Source organism: Ptychodera flava, chromosome 13, assembly GCF_041260155.1.
Source record: "Ptychodera flava strain L36383 chromosome 13, AS_Pfla_20210202, whole genome shotgun sequence".
Classification (NCBI taxonomy): domain Eukaryota; kingdom Metazoa; phylum Hemichordata; class Enteropneusta; family Ptychoderidae; genus Ptychodera; species Ptychodera flava.
In genome coordinates, this window is record NC_091940.1 from 8678244 (window position 1) to 8702954 (window position 24711).

Consider the following 24711-nt stretch of genomic DNA (forward strand, 5'->3'; position numbering starts at 1 on the left):
TATTTTCAGATTTTGGAAAGAAGGGTCACGTGTTATCATGTGACAATTTTCCTACATGTCGACATGTTCTGGAAGCTCCCATCATGTCTTTATCTTCATCAGGGAAATGCATAGTGGAGACTGTATTCCATTATTTTACGATAGGTAGAAGTAGATCAGTTTTAAAATATTCACTGGACACTTTAGCAATTTTAGGTTGAAGGCAAATCACTCATTTTGTGCGGCATTGTCTGAATTGCATACCGCAAATGCATTTTAATATATCACAGAATCATTCTTGTTCAAACACTGTACAAACGAAGGGGCAACTGTGAGCCCTGCAGATCTGACATAGACACAAGGAAGCGGAACAGAAAAGTACATTTCTGTTGAAAGTTTCTATCACCTACAGTGCCAGTCTCACAGGAACTTACACAAATAAAAAAACTTTTACAGTAAGTTTGGTGCTATAGGTATTTTTAATGGAAAATCACATCAAGGTAACATGGTTAATTCATCTACAGTTCAAACAAAATGAAACACTTGTGTCCTTCAATCATCAAACATGACTGAGTGAGCAATCTTTTTGTAATTAAATGACGCTCACAGACTTCAACAAATATTCAAGGGTACCTCTCGCATCAATAAATAAGACTTTGTGACAAATCTACAAAACCTTCTTTGTTACATATATACATACACATGGCTTATGAACACAAATTAATGTACTATAACCAAACAAGAGTGCATCGTTTCTGTTTGGTTTTACTACCCAAGTGTCATTTTCCAAATTTAAGTGAAGTCAAATGCAATTTAATTTCAAAAAGGTAGAATAATGCGTTTACAGTTTAATATTATTGGGAGTAAAGCAATTAAAAATCGGCACAGAAATGAAGATGCCCACAAGACTACTCTAAAACATTTGCTGAGGCATACACTATCATGTCCTATCTGTAAAATTTGTGGCGTCTATGTTCATTCTAACACAAATCCATAAAGTAATACATGATTTATGGGTCCTCAGAATGGTTGTACATGCTATGCTCTACTGCTTGTAAATAACTTGACCTGATGATGGCAATAGATCAACCTGGCAGGAAGAGTGGTAACATATGATATCTCAAGACTAACTGCCTTCTCAACTTATGGTAGTGTGGCAAAAAGTGAACTCTCTGGGAAAAGATTACTCCAAGTTGTGATAGCACTTTGGCAGATTCATCCCATTTTCCTACATACAGGTCTGACTTTACCAATGAATAGATGGAAAAATGGGGATTGGTATTTCATCCTGGTTGCGGGATTGCTAGATTCCTGCAATTTGGCCAGCAATGCCCTGCCTGTCAATCAGTGATGGTGGATTTAGTCATGCAGATACCTAATCCTACCACTTCCTGTTACCTTCTTACAACCAGGCATCAATGTAACAAGTACATTTAATAACTCTCTACCAAAAGTAACCATTTGGCATGTAATTTGATTTTGTAACTTTTCATGAAACACCTATTCAAAAGACTTCTGATACTAATTGCAAGAGACATAGTATTCATAACTATATTGTAACATTTTGTATATTGTATATTGTAACTATATTGTAACATTTTGTAGTGGTAAACATAACAGGTCTTATTAAAGATTGAAAACACAGCTACCACTACTTATGCTGAGCAATGAGCAATGGCAGTCAGTCAATGAAAGTTCACTGAAAATATGAAACAGGTCAAGATGAAATGAAGAATTTCTGTGAAAGCCATAGTTTTCAACCGCATTGTGTAATTTCAAATTCTGGCTTGTAATTGTAGCAAAAAGGCATTACTCTCCCTTACAGTACCGGTAGCATCTTGGATAAAACACTGCAGGCTGTGTCATTCAATTTGTGACACAGTATTGAAAGAATATTTCCATGATACCCTGATTAGATTGAATGCCCATATTTGACTAAAATGTAACTGTAGCAAATATTAATTTTAATATAAAAGACTGTTCACTGAGAGAAGGTTGAAACATTCTAAAACCAAATACAGTTCATTTGGCCATATCAGATTAGCTTCTGAGATTATGGAATTTTACTAAATTTTTCATGATTTTATGGCAAAATAATACACCATTTTATCAATAACGTGTTCAAAATTGACAACAAACTACCCCTATTTTTATGGTACATGTGTCGTATCAGTACAGTATAAGTTCACCTCAATACACACTTGCTAATACAGGGCTCCTTGTTCACAATGGAAGGGCCATACACAGTGAAAAGCATGGCAACTCTTAAAGCAAAGCTGAATGAAAGTGAAACTTCCAGCAAGTTTGTCATGTTGTCAACGTAAAAAAACCAAGCACACTGTCGACCTCATTGTGACTAGGATTATAGAGACAGGATATCAAACCAAACATCTACAGCAGCCAATGTGTCATAAAACTTCACATTATAATATGAAATAAAATATTAACAAATCGTAGTCTTAAGCTATATTAAATCTTTGATCTCAATCTTCGGTGAGCAAACTGCAATTTTCCTTGGCCGCATGTTGAGGTTTGATTCCGTTCATGTTGGAATTTTTTATGCTCTTGTGTCAAAATGCACTAAAATAAAAAAAATACACACTCTAATATCGTCATATGTGACCTATACTATGAGGAAAGATATTCCAATATGGCAGTTAAAACACCTGAATGAAAATGCCCTATTATTTTGTTGAATAGTATTGCAGCACTTCTCATGTTGTAGTACCAAAGATATCATTGGTTTGGATGGTGACTCGGATGAAAGTTGTCCTGCGGCTAAGTTCTTTGAGCTTCGCAGCCCCAACGTATGTACAGGTAGAGCGCACACCACCTAGATATCCAGAACGGTAGCTTCTACATCACCACGGTATGGAACCTCAACAGTTTTGCCTTCTGAAGCCCTGTAAATAGTGAGAAAAAAGAAGATAATAAAACATCTGGTATTTTGGCAGAAAAGTTGCAAACCATCAAAAACCAACACTCCTAGCAGTAGTTTTTAAAATTTCTTCTGGTCAATGTAGGAATTTCTTCAAATTTCCTTGAGTCCCTTGCCTATGTATAGATTTAATATGTTAAATTTTCTTTAATGATTCCTGTATTTGATCAAGTCCATAATGCTGTGTAAGCATGAAAGGAATAAGTATAATGTCATTTCCAGTGACATGTTTGAGAACCACAAAATATTCAGTTTAAGTTACTGACAATGTGTGAAAATAAACATTGTTTTCGAGTTCAGGGAAGTTTTTGAATCAAAGTAAAATGTATGACCAATTTATGCAGATGTAGTATGTAGATGGCACTTTGAGAATGTCATGAAAATCCATTTTCACAATACCGTACCAGAATGCAAAACAATATAATTAGAATTTGATGATAGTGTAAAAGACTATCCTTACACATGCTGTAGTATGGAGATCAGATTGAGAAAACCACCACTGGGTGGGATGTGAAAGCTCAAGAGCCAAGACACTGATGTATTTCACACAAGACCACAGATATTTGAAGCAGTCCGTCACTGGAATCGCAGAAAGTTGACGGTGGTTCTCGATAACAGCAATCTAATATCACTGCCATGTTTCTCAGCACAGTGAGTATGTGGTGTGCTCTGTAAAAAGATGCTGTTTGACACCATTGATCAGTCATCTCACCTATACTCAGCTACTCCACCAGCATGTTTCTTCATGGCAGTCGATGAACTCATCCCATAGAACAGCTTTATCTTCTTGCCATTTTTCTCAATTGTCTCGCCTCCAGACTGGTCATGTCCAGCAAACATACCACCAAGCATGACAAAGTCAGCACCTGCACCTAGAATTCATGAATGGAAAGGAAGCTATGGAGATTTAACTTGAAACAGTATGTTTTGCTTTGGATTACTGATTATTTACTGGCTAGTGTCTGGAGCCTGGTACTATTGTTGAGTGAAAGTCATTGAGGCATGTTACTGCACAATGCAAATCGATATGTCAAATGTTACTTGATCTCTTATTGTTTAACTCTTTAAAAAATCAAAATATTTTTAACTTGTGACAATTCTTTCAACAAACCAACCCTATGCACTGATCTGGTCAGTCAGTAAGGTTGGTTTGTACCTGTGTGATAACTTTAGCAAGGCTGGACTACCTTGGTAGAAACTGGAAGAGCACATGTGAAATAAATACACATACATCTCTTGTGCAAGGAAATCATGAAAGGACCATTCAATTAGTTCATTGCTAATTGACTTGACATGTAGCAGAAGATTAAAAAGGCTGGATGGTAGTGTTAGCAGGAAGTGTATGGCAGAATATTGTACGGACATCTTACCGAAAGCTTTCGAAACATCACCAGGACAAGTGCAGCCACCATCCTATATAAAATACACACAAACGTACAATGTGACAGTGAAAACATATAATAATGGAAATCAAAGAGTCTTATGGTTGATTTGCAAAAAAGGCTGCTGAACCATTTCATTTTTTTCAACTCCATCCAAGGGTTGAAATCTGAAGCATACTAGTACACAGTAACAGATAGTTCGTGAGTTAAATTACATATAATACTAACTTGATTGTCTTCGGGTTGAAAATGAAGTAGTTTGCACAAATGGGAACAAGGTTACTTTGCCATTCAGTCACTGAAATGGTTGCAATTACAACTGTCCAATTTCAGTTGCCAACTCTAAAGGACAACGTTGATCTAAATCACACTTATTGGGTTGGTTACTCTCAAAGTCTACTAAACATTCAAAATGATCTCCGAGTTTTTCAACAATTCTTTAAATGAGAGTTTGAAGAGATGGTAAAATGTGCCTCAAGGACAAAAATATGGATGCTCAAATTTTTACAATACTCTTCTCGTTTACCACTTTGGGGGTCATTGTTAAGCTCTTGGAGTGAGAAAGATTTTCACAGTCTTAGTTTTTTTCAAAATCAAAAATTCCATTTGTCCCCAGGGTTGGCAGCCATTTCGAATTTCAAATATCAGTAAATGTTACACAATTTGTTTCTCTAGTGCAAAATTTTGCACTATGACCCTTGATTTTTATCACTGAGTCCATAAGAGAATAGTTGAAAGTTGCATTGAGCAAAGTTTGAGCATAAGTTGAAGTCATTTGCTTTCAAAGTGTGTATTTCCTTAAATGTAAACCTTTTCATTGGTTATTGTATGATCATGGAAGACTCTAAATGTCATATAATTAACAGTATTTTATGATTGTTCCGGCAATTTTCACAAATCACTGATGAAAAAATCAATTTTCTCAGTGAACTAAATTTTACTGTGCAAACACCACAAATGTGTACTGTATGAAATGTTACTGATGACAAATGAGATATAGTGGGAGACAGAATTTAATTGTCAATAATAAAACATTGGACATTATACTGCTACTTATAGCAGTTGTGTTGAACAAGGTATTTCAACACTCACTATAAGGCAAGTACAAAAAAACCACAGTTTTCAAACAAAACGAAAATAACGGGGAAAACTGGTAGATTGAAAATTACATGCAATTGAGCTTAAAGCTTACAGAGATAATGTGACCACCAAGTCCATGGGCAGCATCAGCACACTCAATGACAGCACTGAGCTGTGGATAGCCAACACCAGTCTTTTTCCGTGTTGTACACACTGAACCTGGACCAATGCCAACCTTGATGATGTCAGCACCAGACAAGATCAACTCTTCAACCATTTCTCCTGTCACAACATTGCCAGCCTGAAACAGGGCATTTTTTTTGTTTTCATTGTGTCTGGTACATTGTAAAAAATATTGATTATGAAAAGCCGTCGGGTAAATCGATGGTAACAAAACTGAGCAGTAATACTTGACAAAAAAGACTTTCTTTCTCAAGGAAAATGTCCACCTCAATACTACTTCCTAGAAATCTGAATAATCTTATCCTGAACAGTAGAGGAAGCTCTCAATTCTTTTATTTGAGGATGGAGAAGCTTTAGCTGGAAAAATGTTTCACTGAGAATGAAGCCCCCTTACGGCAAGTGATAGGAGTGAAGAATGCTACCACTAAAATAGCTCCTGACAGCTTTCTGACATTGAATAACCCCTAATTTTACTCCGGAATCTGTGCATTTTGGCAATATCAAAGAATTAACATGAAGACACAGCTTTACTGGTAATCAACAATACAATGGACCATGTTCCGAACCGTGCGAGACATTCCGAGATATCGCGAGAATATGTGGTTCGCAGTGGACGTGTTCTCGCAACACAGGACAAACTGCGTAAAACAGGACAAGTCGCTAATTACGTTTAACACTGCATAAAATATATGAAGTTGCGATCTTTGCTCAGTTCTGCACTTGTTCTAGTTCCATACAAAATTTGACTTGTATTACTAAGCTGGAAACCTGTTTCTACGAGCATGTATTAAAGTCTCGCGAGATCTCGCAATCAGCGGAACATCGTCTATTCCACCTTGTCTCAGTGGATGTGATTCTAAACATTTACAGGAAAGGCATCCTAAATACAGGCAGATTTCTACAGTAAGAGTACATGACACATTGCATCAGTCAGCTGAGCAAAATCGGTGTGCACTTTTCAGATACTGAATAATTTCGCTACACTTTATTCACAGTATCCATTTCCCTGAGTCTGTTTAGAACACCGAGTACACTAACTTACCATGATTGTGTGCTTGGGGTACCTTTTCCTCACACCTTTGACAAACTGAACAAAATGTTCAGAGTACCCATTGGCCACGTCCAGACAAATAAACTCTATTTCCGGAACAGCTTCCAAGATGGCAGTCAGTTTCTCCATGTCTGATTGACCAGACCCAGAACTGCAAGCAATGTACTGAAAGAAAAATAAAAAAATGTGTTACCCGTAGTTTAGAATTTTAAAGCAAAAGAAAAAAAAGAATGGTGAAGTCTGATGCTACATGTGTATTTTCTCAAGGTCTGAAGACACTCAAACGAAAGAAGATGTGCAGACACACATTCATCAGTCTGGTGAAGTGTTCCTTAACAGCTACATTCTGAGTTGTTATGAAAACACTGAAAAATTGATGATCATATATTCTGGAATAATGTAATTAGAATGGATGAATATGACAATAGAGCCTAATAGTAATACCTATGTAAACAAGAATGTTTTAATTGTTGACATACTTACTTTTAGAATATCTGGGTTATTTTCGGCAAATTCCTTCCAGGCTTGCACTGAGTAGTGTTTGTGGATGGTAGTAAACATAGAATGCTGTAAAATCAGGAGGAATTTCATAATGTGACAATGATACTGAACATTATAATACAGCTTGTCATTTTCAAAAACTATTATTGCTCTGTCCAATGACCTACAATTGACAGAAAAAATTCACTTTCTTTTATAATTGCTTACCTGTTGCAGTAACCTTTACATTTGTATTGTACAACCAGCTACTATTACTTTTACACAATATGCATGCAAATAGGAGTGTGGAGTCCCGCACACATCACATGTCAATTCAGCAGTGCAGTCGAAGTTTGACCTGCAATCTCCCCATGTAAACAATCATCTTTCACTGCACCTTACAGAAACTTCAAGAAGGTTTACGAAAGGTTAAACAAGTGCAGTTTTTAAAAATTTGATGGTGCTCAATGCTTATGGGAGCCACTGTTAGAATTCCTTATAGTATAAAAAATAAAATGTAAATCGTAATTCTTGTCATCATTTCAATTGATTGGAAGAGATTGAGCCAATCTGCAACAGTTGATATCTAATATTCGGTTTAGTCTCATTGTTCTTACTGAATTATTTCTGAACAACTGCGTACCAAATAGAGAATAGCCCAAGTATCAGACTCCCTAAGTTGCTGTAAATAATGACAATCTACCAATCAGATGTAACTTTGTGAGCTGCTGCACACTGCAAGCAGAGATTTACCAAGAGATTGATTTTCTCTGTAAGACTGAGTGATACTACAAAGTATGTCATTACCTTTGCCAAAGCTTTTGCCATTTCAAATGTTCCAACGGTGTCCATATTTGCAGCAATGATTGGGATTCCATTATACTCTTTTCCTGAGTTCCTGAATGTAAATGTCCGATGCAAATCAACCTGGTGAGAATAACAAAGGTGCAACCAACAAACATCAGTCATAAATTGTCATTTGAGATCATTATCAGAACTACAGTACAATGTTCTGACCAAATGTTATTCAGTCACATTACTATGAAACTCAACATTACAATTTAAACAAGTCTCACAAAAAAAAGATACAGTTGGTAGAACTGCTTCCATAGACATAGAATATCTTAACCAAATCTGAATTTTAGGTCAGCAGAATCTGTACTGATTATTCATTATATCCAGATGAGCTAGCTAATTATAGCTATAAAGCCCGGTGCGGACTTAATCCAAAAATCTAGGAACATATTTATATAAAGATTGCAATTTCAAAGGAGAACAAAAGATAGAAACACTTCATAATCTTCTTAACACCATAGTTAATCTCGATCCCGGGCCTTTTCGAGCCGGGCTTTAAGCTTATCTAGTATTCCTGACTTCATTTATCAAGGTAATAGAGTTTGTTGACAGAATACTTCAACACCAACATTGTTTGTTACAATCAATTTTACAGCTTGAAGTTCTGGAACTGCAATCAGGAATAACCTTTCATTCACTGCCATTACTGTATAACACATTTCATTGTGCAACCCTTAAAGGTATGGAAATCGATCCCAGGGCCTAGGAGTGGCACATGTAAAACAGTGTGTATCTTTGCGTCAGAGGCGGAATAAATCTATTTATCCAGGAAATCTTAATCCCGACTGCTATGTTTGTACGCACATAGAGCCAGTCGACGTTAGGGACACAAAAAAACAATACGAGGAACAAACAGGCAGTGGTTTTGAACAAAATCAATGTACCCGGTACTTCACCGATGTCTGTAACTCAGTACATGAAAATATTCGTAGCTTGACGCACTTTGAACATAGCTCGTAACAAGGGACAGTGGAAAGCCCACAGAACTACGTGTACAACTATAACAGCCACTCATGTAGTGTGTGAACAGTGAAGATTTTTCCGATCAACAACTTTGACGGATGATGGACTGACCTTTTCTTCCGCAATTGTTATCTCTCTCTCGATTCAGCACAAAATTTTCGTATGGACTGTTGATGCGGTGTTTACAGTTGTTACGTGGTGGTAAATCCTAGTCGTATTTACGACTGCTGCGTAAACAGTCACTGAATAAATTTTGCACGCATTTACGAGCACTGGATATTACTACATACGTTTTTAATCGAAAACCGTCCGTATACGCGTATGACGGTTGTGACAAAAACAACACAAAGAATCTGGCGTACATTGTTACTGCATTACTTTGACCAAAAAATCACCCAAATGCCGAACGGTGATCATACAGAACTCTGCTGCAGGTTTCTGGACTAAACGACCCCAAACCGACCGGGTCCCAGTCAACTGTGCCGGGCTCGACGTCTACTCTATCAGCGTCAACTCAAACTTTCACTCCAGAAAACTTTACCCCACAAACTGGGAATATACTAAATTTACCTTGAAAAAATTTCAAACTGTGTATCGTATTGAAAAAATCTTACCGGGGCCACGGAGCAAATTAAAAAACCAACAACCCCAATTGAAACAGTGGAATTATCATTAGTGTGCAAGGTCGCTGTATTATATGTCAGGGTGAAAAAATTTAGCTTTGAAATTTCTGGACGGTACAAACGGCGGGGCAGAATTAGACAAGATTACGACCAATGTGTTACCGCCGATGGTACATAACGTACTGTTGATAGCAGATAGTTCGGTGTCCAGTGAGAACACGATTCCGAATATATCACGGCTGTTGATTTGAGCTGCCTCCGATCGAAAATTTTTTAACACAAAGACATGATATCAATAATTTTGAGAGAATATAAGTACCCGCTGTCTTCTCGCCAAATAGCTGCGATCAAGATCATTATGATAGAAGCAATTGACCGCCGAACACCTGCTTGCTGTTCTTATACACAACGTTCCTGCTGAGAAATACGACAGCAAATATTGCAATGTGAATTTCTTACTATCTTCCTCGCAATGGTTTTGCATCTGTGTTTATTTTTTCACAGTCACTGGACCATTTCTGACGATTTTACTACCAAAGATCAGTTCACACTCATCGTGGGAACACATTGCAAAGACGTTCACAAAATTTTCATCACATTCATCACATTACCGTAATCCCCGTTTCAAAGACGTAGGAAATGTATAATGATTTGTTTATCTTGAAAAATCCCGAACTGAAGCCTCTAAATACAAAATGATTTTTCTTCTGAACAACTTCCGACAACTTTACAATCACACTCTGGTCATCACATGGCGGTTGTAACCGTACATGTGCTGCTGCCAATGGAGAATCAAAAGACTTCAAATCAACAGTCAAAACGTACGAAAAATATCAATATCCAAGCAATGTAAAACAGAGTAATTTTGATAAGGTCAATTTATTGTATATTATAAAAAATCTCCAGACCACTCGGAACAGCGTAAGATTATGATCTCACTCATTCGAATATACTACACTCGCACGGTAGGGTAAAAATATGGGAACTCAGATCGTTATATACTGTTTCCGTCAAACGAGTCCGCTTATCTAAAGACGGCAAAAATGGTAAAAAAGACGGTAAAATGACCGTAATTATTATTGCTTGTCTCTGTAAATTTTGCCGACTATTCGTTAGTAGTTGTCGAATTTCTTGAGTTTGTCCGAAAACTATTTCAGTGAATGACGTAAGTTTCAAGACACCCGAGTGCGAACGCAATATCGATATTGGGATAGCAAAATCAGTCACAGACAATCGAGGAAGAACATAAGAGTCTATTAATCTGCGATTTAATTCATCCTAGGTTACCATGAAAGTAAAAAAGGTAATGTTGTGCCCTGGTTGGGAAAGAAAAGTTGATTAAGTTTTCAAAAAAACGTCAGCTAATACTCGAACAATTTAGTAAAAAACTAGCTCAGAAAAACGTATAGAGAAGAAAGACATCACCGATCACGGCGATCTTCAGACCTTTTATCATGTTTCAGTCTGAACGGTCAACATTTGATGCTATAATCTATGTCAAGTGTCTCTTTTTGGTCAAATCCGACAGAGATGAATCAATCACGATTTAGTTTCATCGCCCCGACCCGACAGGAAATAATGAAGCTCATGGGCACCTGTATACATGTAATCGTGACATGAACGTATCCAATGCATATTCCCGTCCACTGCATGAGCCATTGACGTGCATCGCGAGCAAACAACGGTTTTGGACGTAACGTCACGAGAGCATTTTTTTCGCAGTCTGTGAGCGGTTGAGTGGTTTGGGAAGGCTGCATACATGTAGATCGGAATCGAGTTGATTTCGGCCGAATACAGTTAGAAAATAGTTTTTCGTGCTCCGTCCAAATTGGATCCGCATGTTGCCGGTTTTGTCCATGGTAATCAGCAGAGCTGTGGTGGGGGGGGGGGGGGGGGGCGTATAACGCCGGGAACACACGGCATCGTACGCAGGGCTAGGCCACAACATACTTCCAAAAGCGATCTATCGTAAAATATCGTACTGCAGGTCAACACACACATCACCCATTCATAGGCCTACAGGTACACATATCAACGAACAAAAAGGGAGAGGCAATCTGCTTGAAACCATGAAGTAGTCCGTTTGTGTCTGAATTCATTGAGGCGCGTGTTCAGTAACCGTTGGTCAAGTTTTTTTGTTCAGTAGTAAGAATCGTTTATTCATTATTGACATCGTAATCGATCCGATGTACACAACAAATGTTTGATCGTTTGCACCTTTGCGCGTCCCCTCGTGATTGGCAGCTGTTTGAATGCTTTCATCTATTGTTTGTTGGACGCTTCGAACACAGCATCGAAGCAGTTTTGGCATAAAAAATCAACTTAAAATGAAAAAATGAGAGAATTTCGCCAACAGGATGATGCCACAAGTATTCACAAAACGTAATATGTTGGAACAATGCTTTAATTTACACCATGGTTGTTGAAAGATCCAGATTTTCGGGAGCATTCGTTGACGTTGTTACAATGTGCCACTCATGTTGGATTATGAATCCCCAGGGAGATAGGGGGTATTTTATAGGCTCCCCCTGCCTTAAAAAGATCTACCCTGACTGGACGTAGCATTTACTTTACATACCAACAGATCCATTACTAGTTTAAATCAGCTGTATATAATTATCTGAACAGACCCATACAGACCTTAATTTGATCATAATGGTATCACATTCTTACAGCATGAGTATTTGCAATTGTTATGACATGCCTGTTACAATATCTGAATTTCTTGAATATGTATGGTACTTTAAATCCAATAATTGTGCGTTTTGAATGAAAAGGTGATAATACACACTTAGCTGGAAACTGTTAAAATGGCTTTTGTTCGATCTCAGTGAATATGAAAGAATAAAGTCCACCTTCTTTGAGCTAACATAATCATAAAATTAAATTAACCATTGTGTCTAGGGTAAAGGAATCTGAAGTATATTCTTTATTAATTTCCTTGAATTAAAGTTTGGTTGTTTCATTTGTATGAAAATTATGCTTGGAAAAACAACAACAAAAACAGATTATGAGAAAAGAGTACTATAATTATAAGCAATTATCTCGGTAATATTTTATTTTGAATAGCAGCAATGCCTGTGAAATCTGGTGATAATTATATACTTGTACGTCTCTGTTATGCACTGTTAACTTCCATTGATTTTTATTTTAATATCAATACACATGTTACAGCACAACTGTGAGAATAGAAAGTGAGAGCAGAAAGTGTGACAACAAGGCGATATTAAATATTAATTACCCTCAAGTGCAAAAGAAACTTGTTATTTTACATTTTATCGATATCATTCGCTGATTTACAGCATCTAAATTTCAATAAATGCAATTGTGAATAAAGAAACAAGTAATATTTTAATGCCATTGAAGAGTGCGAAGACATTGGAAAAGTACACTTTCGATTTTGTGGGAAGAAAATAAATTCTCTAGCTGAATCGTGTCGGCAACAGATAAAGGCTTCAGGCAAATTTCTGTGCAAGAAGACCGAGTACTCGATCGAGCACGATGAAGAATACGACCTAAGAATATGAATGCCGTCAATATCTGATTATCTCTTTGGCCAAATCGTCGCGGTTTCGAACGTCCTGCATCCTAGACGCCATGGCTATTTACGACTAACAGAAAAATGGACAAAACACTTTTTATGGAATGCAATTGGTCGTCCGAACCAGGATTCCATTCATGTCATCGGCTTCACCACATTCGACAACTTGTCGACGAGATCCCGTAGCTGCCCGCGGTTAATAGTATGATTCTTAGCTTAAATCTGTACCTACCTCTGATCTGCTCTTCAGTGTGCTTCTTTTCGGACGGAAAAGAACATCTTTGAAGTCCAACTTCAAGTCGTTGTCGATTCTTGGCATTTTGAAACACTCAGCAGTTCTGTACTCTCTGCCACATACAAATCAGTCAAACACAATACACATGTACAGCATTCTCAGGGAATCCCGCGCCTTGACGCAATAGGAAGTGAAACCTTTGACCTTTCCTTTTACGGATAGCCGGCTTACTGTTCCTCACGCGTCAAACGCTATCTCTTATTGGCCAGTAAGTTGTCAACAATACACCAACCCGTCTGTATTTTCGGCGATTTTACGTGCACAATGTTTTCGTATCAAATATGAAGTATTTTAAGACGATTTCTCATATTCAATAATTACAGTTAATGCCCATTAGGAACTTGTGTTAACATTTTGTTAGCTGCGCCGGTGGAGGGGAATTGAGCTGAAGAAACCAATCACAACTCAGGTAACATATATCGTGTAGGCACTGGAACTGACTTATCAGAGAAAGACATATACTCTGGCACTATGCTGATCAAAGTGAAGGTAAGATCAGCTACTTTGAAGTAATATCTATCGTTTTTAAGGTGTTCGCAGAGAAACTTGTGTCATTATGTCCTCCGTAACTCCACGGGTAAGATTAAACACCAGTAACATAAAATGCTGTTTGGTTTTCTTTTCATATTTCTGGGTCGTGATTCGTCGCATGCTGATCTGATTCAACAACTTGGAATGGACGCTTGTAAACTGTCAGACGCTGACGGGAAAAGAGGTAAGCTGCCAACAATAGCCAAGCAATAATTTTTGCAAATATTTATTTTACAACAGTTTACTGATTGTCTTCCTCAGTGCTATTGAAACTTTAACGTTTAGCAACGGAATCTTATGCATGCCTATAATTAGAAACCGGAAGCAGTCCCAGCGTATTTTGCGTTGTCATTATGCATGTGCTACACGCACGGTTTGACATTGCTGCAGTACTGTAGCTCGAGGTTTTCCTGGGTATTTGGGTATTTGCCGTCCGACTCATTTACCCGAGCAAAACCTCGAGCTACTGAACTACACGCACGGTTTGACATTGAGAATTAGGTGTCGAGTATGAAGACATTTTGCTGTCATTCACACACACAGTTTCGGTTCATATCAATCCCTATCAATACCGAAACCAAATTCGATCCCCATGATTTCAAGCGACCCTCATACGGACCCTGGACTCAGTTCGACCCCTTTCACCGAACATTGCTTAGGGACTGGTCAGTTTCTTCGGCCGGGGGGGGGAGTCATCCTGTTTTTGACTTTTGTGATAGGGGGGTCACCATGTTTTTGAAATGCCCAATAGGGGGGGGGGGGGGGGTCAGTGTGTGTTTGAATTTCGATACAGGCTCATCATTGCCTAAAATGCATCGTGTCAGCCATAAATTTCATCATTCAGTTGCATTTTTCGGCGCGCCCTTTGGGCGCATAACTTTAATAATCAGACATATTTTTCAGCACGCCCAACTTTAATATATCAGGCATACATATATCAGAGATATCTGTGTGTTCAATATTTTTCAGCGTGCTCTTCGAGCGCATTACTTTAATATATCAGACATTTTTCAGCACGCCCTTCCAGTGCATGACTTTAATATACAAGACATATATATCAGAGATATCAGGATGTTTCATATTTTTCTCCGCGCCCTTTGGGCGCCATACTTTAATAAATCAGAGATATATGCCAGAGATATCTTGATGTTTGCTAAGTGAAAGTGTATCGTTATGAAATCTGCATTTCATATGAAAAGCATGACAAATTCCTGATACTTTTCTGTTCTCTCTATGAGAATTCAGTATGAGAAAGCAACATGCACAAATATTTCACAATGTATATTGGTGCAGTGACTTATTTAAGAGATAGAAAAATGACAAGATATCTTTCGTTCTCATTGATGCAACTGTTTTCCTTTGTGTCTCAGGTTTTCTGTAGAATGATGCTTTTTTATGACCAAAATAACAGTTTAAAAAGGCAGTTTTTGTCATTATTAGCTGTGCTTTTATGGTTTCAATGTTACAAGAAATGGTCATCTCAGACATTTTTCAGCACGCCCTTCCTGTGCATAACTTTAATATACAAGACATAAATATCAGAGATATCAGGATGTTTCATATTTTTCTCCCCACCCTTCGGGCACCATACTTTAATAAATCAGATATATATGGCAGAGATATCTTGATGTTTGCTAAGTGAAAGTGTATCGTTATGAAATCTGCATTTCATTTGAAAAGCATGACAAGTTCCTGATACTTTTCTGTTCTCTCTATGAGAATTCAGTATGAGAAAGCAACATGCACAAATATTTCACAATATATATTTGGTACAGTGACTTATTTAAGAGATTGAAAAATGACAAGATATTTTTCGTTCTCATTGATGCAACTGTTTTCCTGTGTGTCTCAGGTTTCTGTAGAATGATGCTTTTTTATGACCAAAATAACAGTTTAAAAAGGCAGTTTTTGTCATTATTAGCTGTGCTTTTATGGTTTCAATGTTACAAGAAATGGTCATCCAGTGTTTCATCTAGGCTGCGCGATTGCGCGATTCCCCCTCTTTTGTGTGCTGCGCGCCGCCAATCACAGGTAGAAGGGGCGACCCATCGCGCACTGCACTGAGCTGGCTGGAATGGCTGCTATCATGGGTGTCACCTGTGGTAATAGGCATTGTATAGTGTTGCAAGAACATTTACATGGAAGGGACTAATTTTAGTTCGATTTTGATACTTTTTGAACTGCTTCAATAAATTGCTGTTGAAACAGTAAATTTCCGTAAGCTTATTTTGCATATGAAAGCCTGTCAGCCAGTTGAGAGTTACGTTCACAAAAGTTCATTGCCCTAGCCCGATAAGGTTTCTGTGTCACATTATCTCTGTACGATTGAGAAAAGGACACAAACTGAAGTTTTTATGTATCGTATGGATGTCCATAACACTCTGAAAATAATTCCGATAGCAAAATGACACAAAAATTTGGACTTTTACTGTCACAGAAACGTGTTCAGTGCAGACTGCATGCAATGAAAGTCACAAGCATGCTGTGGTGTCAATGGGTCCGGTTTTTGAATTCATTGAACAGACACTGACTTATTTTTCGGGGCAAATAAACCCTAAAGTTAACTGTCGGTGACAACCAACCTTTCTGTTTGTTATTTTCCCGTTCTAAAATGACTGACAAAAAGCAACTGGAGCGAATCTGACATCGAGAAACTCCGCATGGCTTACTAAAGTTCGACCCTCTAAGTTGTTCGTTTTAACTCTACTGAGTCTGCGCACAAAATTACAAGACCAGCTAGGTCACTAGAAAAATACAGCTAACTGGTTTGTATAGGGCAATGCTGATCCAAACTTACCGTAGTGAGGGATGATATAAGCACTGTAAAAACGTGACAAACAAGTACACTATTTTTTCAGAAGCTACAAAACATTCCTTTATAACTACAAAAGAGTTTTTTCTTGCTTTTTGTAGTGCAGACAGTTCAGTGAAAAATGAAAAAAATCCCTTGAAAGTACAGTGGGAATGGCTAACTATTGTTAATTTTTATGTTTGAATGTACATTAAGCCCTAGGAAAGCAAACATAGAGAATATGTACAAACAAACATACAGAATAATTTAGCATACAGAATATGCTTCAATTTTTTAGCTCATATTTGGTTTTATATATAAATACCAAAAAGAGCTTATATGATGAGTCTAAATGTCTGTATATTTGTGGGTATGTGGGGATGTATGTCCGTCACACACAAAGGCTCCCATACTGCCAAAGCTACTGTCTCAGTATTTGGTGTACAGGTAGATGTAGGGGTTGAGATGTGAATTTGTTTAAATGAACACATCAGTGTCAAAAATGTGCAAATGAGGTAAGAAAAAGCAAAATTCGGAAACAGGCTTGAAACAGGCTTACTCCACTGACTTGAGTCATTTCCTGTCATTGTCATTGAACTGTTACATATTAACAGACCTGCTCAAACCATAGACAGTAGAGGGGAGGAAGACCGTCAGTAGAGGGGAGGAAGACCGTCTATGGTCAAACTAAGGCAGTAAGGGGGCTAGCTGCCTTTCTGCTATGCATGTTGCTAAAGTTTACCTCCAGTACCGAAAGTTTCAGACCTTAATTACTTTTGACATTCTTGTTTTTCTGGTTTAAATGTTTCTTGTGTTTTTTCTGGTTGTACTGTGCAGAAATCATTGTCATAACATCAACGTAGAATTTTCCTGCACTGAACAGATAGAAACAACATTTATTGTTGATCTTTGGTACCCATACTGGTATGTACCAATTCTGATCAAATTTGAGCAACACCGTATAATTGCGGTATTTTTTAGGAATAGTAATGCTTATGAATATTAATGAGCTGTCTGCCACTCTTGGAAGCCCTATACATTCACAACAGTGATACGCAAATTTTTTGACTTTTGAAAAAATCTTATAGAGGATGGTGTTTGCAGCCAGCAGCTTGGATTGTGTAAGCAAGTTATTTATGGCTTGTAGTATGTATAATACAAGTAACATCACTGCAACTTACAACTTCCGTATAAAGATGTCATTATATGTTTCAGTTAAATCCCCCCCCCCCAAAATTTTAAAATCCCCCTCAAAAATTTCAGTAGAGGGGGACCAATCTCCCCCTGGTGTAGCATCCCAGATGAAACACTGGTCATCTCAGACACTGCACACATCAGATTTGGCTAAAACGCCTCTCAATGGCTCCTCAGGAGATTTAATTGGATGGCTGGCAAGTCTTAACACCCATCAAAGTTTTTGATTTACTGCTTTTTCCTCTTTGATATTAATGATTGACATCCATTTCTGTACAATAATTCAGGACATCTGGTTAAACATAGAAAGTGTGAAATACATTCACACAGCTGAGCTGAGCTCATTCAAACTGTACTGGATTCAAACTTTAAGATTGACACTTTGAAATTCCTATCTTACAACTGACATGTCAACAATTTCATTAAAACCACAGAATGACTGTTAAAATATAAATGATATATATATATATATATATATATATATATATATATATATATATATTATATATATATATATATATATATATATATATATATATATATATATATATATAACACACATATATATATATATATATATATATATATATATAACACACATATATATATATATATATATATATATATATATATATATATATATATATATATATATATATATATATATATATATATATATATATAACATTTATGTCCACCTTTTGTTTTACAGTTGTCGCATGCGGGGGGGGGGGGGGGGGGTCACCCTGTTTTCAAAAATTGGAATGGGGGGGGGGGGGGGGGGGGGGGTCAGCCACTTTTTTACATTGGCAAAAAATAATCCACCAGCCTGTAATTGTGGTTTGTGCAATGTGTCAGCATACTTGGTGACATGCATAAACATCTACAGGCAGTATGTGACTTGTGTCCATTTTTCGAAACAAAAGAAGTAGAAGTTAGGCTGGAGGGAAAGTCATGTAGAGCCTATAAAAGAAAGTGACCAATATGCAGTGTTCTGCAGTCCCCCCTGTTGTACTCAGGCCTTCAGATACTTGTACAGTAGGCTGATACAGTTTTATTCAACTTTCCCTGACAAATTACTGTTTTATTATATTAAAATGATGTCCGTGTCAAGTAAATTAACAGTATGCCCCAATGCTACTATACATTGCAACAGCCATGGGAAATAGGAAAGAGGAAACCATCTCATCTCTTCATTTATTGTCCGTAAACGTTGCAAAACTTTGGAAAATTTAATCATCAGTAATCTCAATGTACCTCCAAATATCTGCCTTCAGCCAGCACACGATTGAAATTTATTTTAAATGATGTATGTGGTGCATAATATGTAGTGTTCTTAAAATTATCATAGTGCGACAATTTATATTTTTTGTACTCATGGTGTTGCTTGACATGTGAAATGAATAGAAAAAAAAACACATTGAAACTAGAAAGACAGATGACTAGCTCCCAGAAAAAGTCACAAGGTTGATGTGTAAATTATGATTTTGTAAGTATATGTTCAGATGCCAACAAAACAACCCCATTTTGTTTCACTTATTGAGGCCGGTAGGTTTCTTTAAAGCAGTGTATTTTTCAACATGACGAAGTCTGAAACTTTCCCGCAAAGTGCAATGAAATGTCAAAGTTGTCATTCATGCTGTACCTACCGTACCTCGACAACTACCCCTAGGAACATGCAAGTGCCCTCAGCAGTTGAGCCTTGCTTGCTGGAAAGACCGTTGAGGGCGCATCACCATATGGTAGAAGATGAGAGCTGCGTAGCGAAAGAAAGAGCTATGTACCCGTAGGGAAAGAAGGGCTGTGAGAGAGTCCAGCTGACTTTCCAGTTCCATGAGTCTTAATAATCACTGTTCTCTGTTTTCTTTCATTTTTTCTCCAGATTGAAATTGACATAGAACCTACAGATAAGGTAAGGTTATTTTCACATCTGAATCAACTTTATGGGACAGCATACTTTTGAATTTGGTCAAAGTTTCAAAAGTGAATTTGAGTGTTGGATGTTGATGTTTTTGAATAACAGTTTTTAGCTACTATAGACTATAGTCTATAGAAGCTATTGGGATGGGTATCCGTCCGGCGTCCGTCTGTCTGTATGTATGTATGTCCGTTTGTGAGGCGTCCGTCCACTCAAATATCTTGAGAACCGCAGTACTTACTAAATAGATATTTGTTGTGTAGATGAAAAATATGATTATGAGAAACAAATTCTTTAAATTTTTTGATATTGTTGAAAATATGCAAATTAGCACCAAAAAAGGCATTTTTGGTAAAAAATCTTCTCCATAACCGCTGGTCAGACAGCTTTTTTATTTGGTATACAGGTCCCGAGGGAAAACCCAACTTAGATTTGTTCAAATTGTGATGAAAGATGCAAATCTGTATTTTTAAGGAAGTTTTTTGTCATTTTTGGTCAAAACTTTATTTCATCAAAACAGCTCGTCTGACAGCTGTGATATTTGGTATACAGGTTCCTACAGACAAACTGAATATGATATATTGAATATATGATGAAATCTGCAATTTTGTATTTTTGGTGTAAGTTTTGCCATTTTGGTCAAAAAATGTGTTTCTCAAAAGCTACTTGTCTGATGCCTTTGATATTTGTTCTACAGGTTCCTAGGGGTTGTCTAAGTGATATATATTTATACTTGATGAAAGCTTCAATTTTTGTATTTTGGGGTAAATTTTTGCTATTTTTGGTCAAAATATTTGTTTCTCAAAAGTTACTCATCTGATAGCTTTGATATTTGGTATACAGGTTCCTAGGCTTTATCTTAATGTAATATATTGAAATTATGATGAAATCATCAATTTTGTATTTTTTCAGTTAATTTTGCCATTTTTGGTCAGGCCATCCTGAAATGAGCTATCAAAGATATCCACCTTCTTCATCAATACATATGTCACAAAAAGTTATTCTCTACATAACACAGCAGAGCTCTGTCGACTGTTTGGTCGCTTGTTTTTTCAAAACCACTGGTCAGACAGCTTTAATATTTGGTTTACAGGTCCCTAGGATGACCTTAGTGAGATAATTTCATACAGTCAGGAAATACTTAGTTTTGTATCCATGTCTATAGTAGCTTCAGGGACTTTGGCCCTATGTTTTCCAAAATTTTAACTCCAAGTTACCAAACTGTTAGACTCCAATGTTCTTGTACATTTTGTTCTGCATTTTTCAGTAAATTTCTGTTGATTGTAGTGCTATTATACATTCAAAGATGCTGCTCTGAAATTTATGGATATTTGTGGGATAACATAAGTGGGATATCATTTTGAATATAACAAAACTTCATACAATTATTTTTATGCCAAATGTTCAGCTTCCTGAAAAAGTGTTATGGTTAATATAACACACAATGAAAACAAAAGTTTAGTTGTACATTAAACCAGAGATTGTATATTCTAGTATCAGCTGGTGGAGGGGTGTCAAATAAATGTACTTCACTGTATTACTGTATATACTTACATTTTAACATCTAACATTTGATTTCAGGTTGAAAGAATAAAAGAAAGAGTTGAAGAAAAAGAGGGAATTCCTCCACCTCAACAAAGGTTAATTTTTAGTGGAAAACAAATGTAAGTGGTGTACCTTATATGAACATAGTATACCATCATGCTACTGATGTATCAATTAACATATTTTGGAAATAGTGAGGGTCATTGTCATCTGTTTTCCAAGTTTTCAGATGCAGTCAAAACCTATTTGTTAATACTAATTGTAGCACTAACTAACACCAGTGCTGTGCTTCTTGCCTTCAGAAAGGTTAATGGAAACCATTATCCTGGAACAATGGAAGGCCCCTGACAAAACAGATACTGCAGTTTAACATTATTTCTAATGACTAAACCTGCTATAACACTATCATACCATGCCATGTAGATGAAAATAGGTGTAGTATTTGGATCAAAACCACTTCTTCCTGACTCAGCTAATGGGAAAGGGATACTTCCTCGCAGAATGAGGGTTAACAAAGAAATACAACAGTTGTTGCACACATATTACAACCATTTTCAGTATTAGATAGGGAAGCCACTGCAGTGGACTGCAATAAAACTGCTCACACTAATTAGTTTCAGCTTTAGCCAGCTGGCAAAGTCGACAACATTGTATGTCCCATGCAGACAGTTTGTCTGGGGAAGTTGAAATAAACAAGATTTGTACACGGACCAGTGTGCATGGATTGTTTTCATTTCATAGTGCATTATAGAATATTGAAATTTTGTGGCTCGCAAAGAAAAAAGTCTTGCTAGAGGTAGATTCAGATCGAAATTCATTTATCGTTTGTATGTTATTTTAAACTCTACAGATTATTTTTCAAAATTACGATTATCGAGTTTTTCAAGCATGTGTTAGCTGCCTGTTCTCATAGGCAAGTAGGTGCCTATTTGCTTGCCAACGTTGTTATATTGATATAATTTTAAACGTTTGTATAACTAGTAAAATGTTTTCCTGCAATTAAATGTTTCAAACCAGATCGGTGTGTCAGTGTAGTGTGTTATAACTGGGCAGTGTCTGTTACACCCGTGGCTGCTTGATATTAGACAAAAATTCTGCTTGGCCAAAGCGAGCTCTGTGTTTGGTTGTAAATGAGAGTTTACGATTGGCACTCTATGTTCAAGATTACAAGATACAATGTAACATTGCCATGCACACTGTACAAATCCTGTTTATTTCAACTTCCCCAGACAAACTGTCTGCATGGGACATACAATGTTGTCGACTTTGCCAGCTGGCTACAGCTGAAACTAATTAGTGTGAGCAGTTTTACTGCAGTTCACTGCAGTGGCTTCGCGCTCTATTACTGAAAATGGTTGTATATGGGAAATCAGTAAGAAGGGAAAAGTTCAGGTCATTCAACACAGTATTTTACCAGAGGTAATCTAGTAAATGTCACAGGGTTTCACCTGGGATAATCTATCACAGGATTTGACTGTGGGTAATCTAGTAAATGTCACAGGGTTTCACCTGGGATAATCTATAAGCGTCACAGGATTTGACCATGGGTAATCTAGTAAATGTCACAGGGTTTCACCTTGGACAATCTATAAACATCACAGGTTCGACCATGGGTAATCTAGTAAATGTCACAGGGTTTCACCTGGGATAATCTATCACAGGATTTGACGGTGGGTAATCTAGTAAATGTCACAGGGTTTCACCTTGGACAATCTATAAACATCACAGGTTCGACCATGGGTAATCTAGTAAATGTCACAGGGTTTCACCTGGGATAATCTATAAGCGTCACAGGGTTCAACCATGGGTAATTTAGTAAATGTCACAGGGTTTCACCAGGGATAATCTAGTACACATCACAGGGTTTCCCTGCAGTACACAGGTTCAAACATTACAAGATTGCAGTGTCAATGGCTAAGCCTAAATAAGCTGATTCATGTTCCGTCATTTTTGCAATAATGCAGGTGATTACATGTATGTTTTAGAGGTCTTTATTAGATCTTGGGAGGAGGGATGTGGTTAGAATGCAGACTTGTTAACTCTTATTACATATTCCAGAGTTTGACTTTCTTTAGCAGATTGTGCATGGCATGCATACTCACCCACCCCTTGCAGAATTTCATTATCAGCCAACAATCATGTGAAGATTTTTTGTGAACACAACAACATTTGTAGTAAAAATGTGTTTTCAACTTTTGACCAACCACCATCTCAAGATAATGGTCATCAGTCACAGCACAGAAAACATAATGTGAAGTCCTATGTTTGTTTCTGTAGGAATGATGACAAGACAGCAGCAGATTACAAAGTGCAAGGCGGATCCGTTTTACATTTGGTTCTTGCTCTCAGAGGAGGTCATTGATACATGTTAACTTGTCAGATGTCATTTAGTCATGCCAGCAATAGAGACATGCCAACTGTCGAGGAAATGGGGAAAGGCTTTGCAGAAGAGACAATGATACCACCCTATCGTGTACATTTTAAAAGTCTGATGATTTGATATTTTTTTTATAGGGCATAATAACAATACACCATTTCTGTATTTCCATAGTAACTGGTACATTTAGCTCTTATTTATGTAATTTTCTGTATGCCAGCAATGTAGATTACTTTAAGAGATAACATTGACTCCTTCTAAGAAAAAGTGTGTCATTTGTTTACTTTGGAAATGACAATTTAATAAATGAATATTCAAAAAACCTTTCATGCGTTTAGTCCTTTTTAACCCTTTGAGCACTTGTAAGCCCTGAGAAGATTGCGCTCAAATAAGAAGACAAACGGACTAATTTGGAGTCAAAAATAATTTGTATGTCAGTATTCCTAATTTGAGATAAACCATGAATGCTGTATTCTTGAAAAAAGCAACACTGAACGATACACAGAGAGAGAATCTGTTAAAGGATTCCAATTGGTTGCTTTTCAAAATCTGCACTGAGATTCAATTAAATGGCAAAACTTACACAGTTGTTCCTGAAATAGTCCTCTTACTGTGAGTTACTTCTGGCATTTGTGACTGATGCTACCTTCGACTATACATTTGTTTCCAATCAAAACACAAGACACCAAACTTTTCTTTGACATCATGAATTATATTACGTGAAGTAGGATACAACAAGTCTTCAAGACAAGAGCATCATTTTATGTCATGTGCATAGAAATAGCTGTTGCAATGCATTGTACAGGGGTCCATTGCTAATGGAAAGTCCTGGATTTTATGATTTATAAAAACTGATTGTAAAAATGGTACTTTAGAACTCAAAAGGTAATTGAAAATTGCTGAAAAAGTCTTTGGATTTTAAGTGATTCTGAGTGTATCCACCCTGATTGTAGGATAATAGGAAAAAGGTATACTGTTATAAATA

The 24711-nt window shown here is 37.0% G+C and overlaps 2 protein-coding genes across 2 annotated transcripts; one reads left to right on the forward strand and one right to left on the reverse strand.

Moving 5' to 3' along the window:
* Nucleotides 1-439: 439 nt before the first annotated feature.
* On the reverse strand, nucleotides 440-13502 carry LOC139147329 (GMP reductase 1-like). Its single transcript, XM_070718389.1, has 8 exons — nucleotides 13308-13502; nucleotides 7901-8020; nucleotides 7097-7180; nucleotides 6605-6778; nucleotides 5492-5680; nucleotides 4288-4330; nucleotides 3630-3789; nucleotides 440-2882 (listed from the first exon to the last, which is right to left on the reverse strand). Exons 1-8 carry the CDS (start codon nucleotides 13392-13394, stop codon nucleotides 2813-2815), a joined length of 927 nt encoding a protein of 308 aa, XP_070574490.1. The 5' UTR covers nucleotides 13395-13502; the 3' UTR covers nucleotides 440-2812.
* Nucleotides 13503-13570: 68 nt separating this feature from the next.
* LOC139147331 (ubiquitin-like protein NEDD8) lies at nucleotides 13571-23861 on the forward strand. The gene is made up of 5 exons (XM_070718391.1): nucleotides 13571-13859; nucleotides 14068-14085; nucleotides 19769-19798; nucleotides 21386-21468; nucleotides 23627-23861. The coding sequence occupies exons 1-5, from the start codon at nucleotides 13842-13844 to the stop codon at nucleotides 23709-23711; spliced, it is 234 nt and encodes a 77-aa protein (XP_070574492.1). The 5' UTR covers nucleotides 13571-13841; the 3' UTR covers nucleotides 23712-23861.
* Nucleotides 23862-24711: the final 850 nt, after the last annotated feature.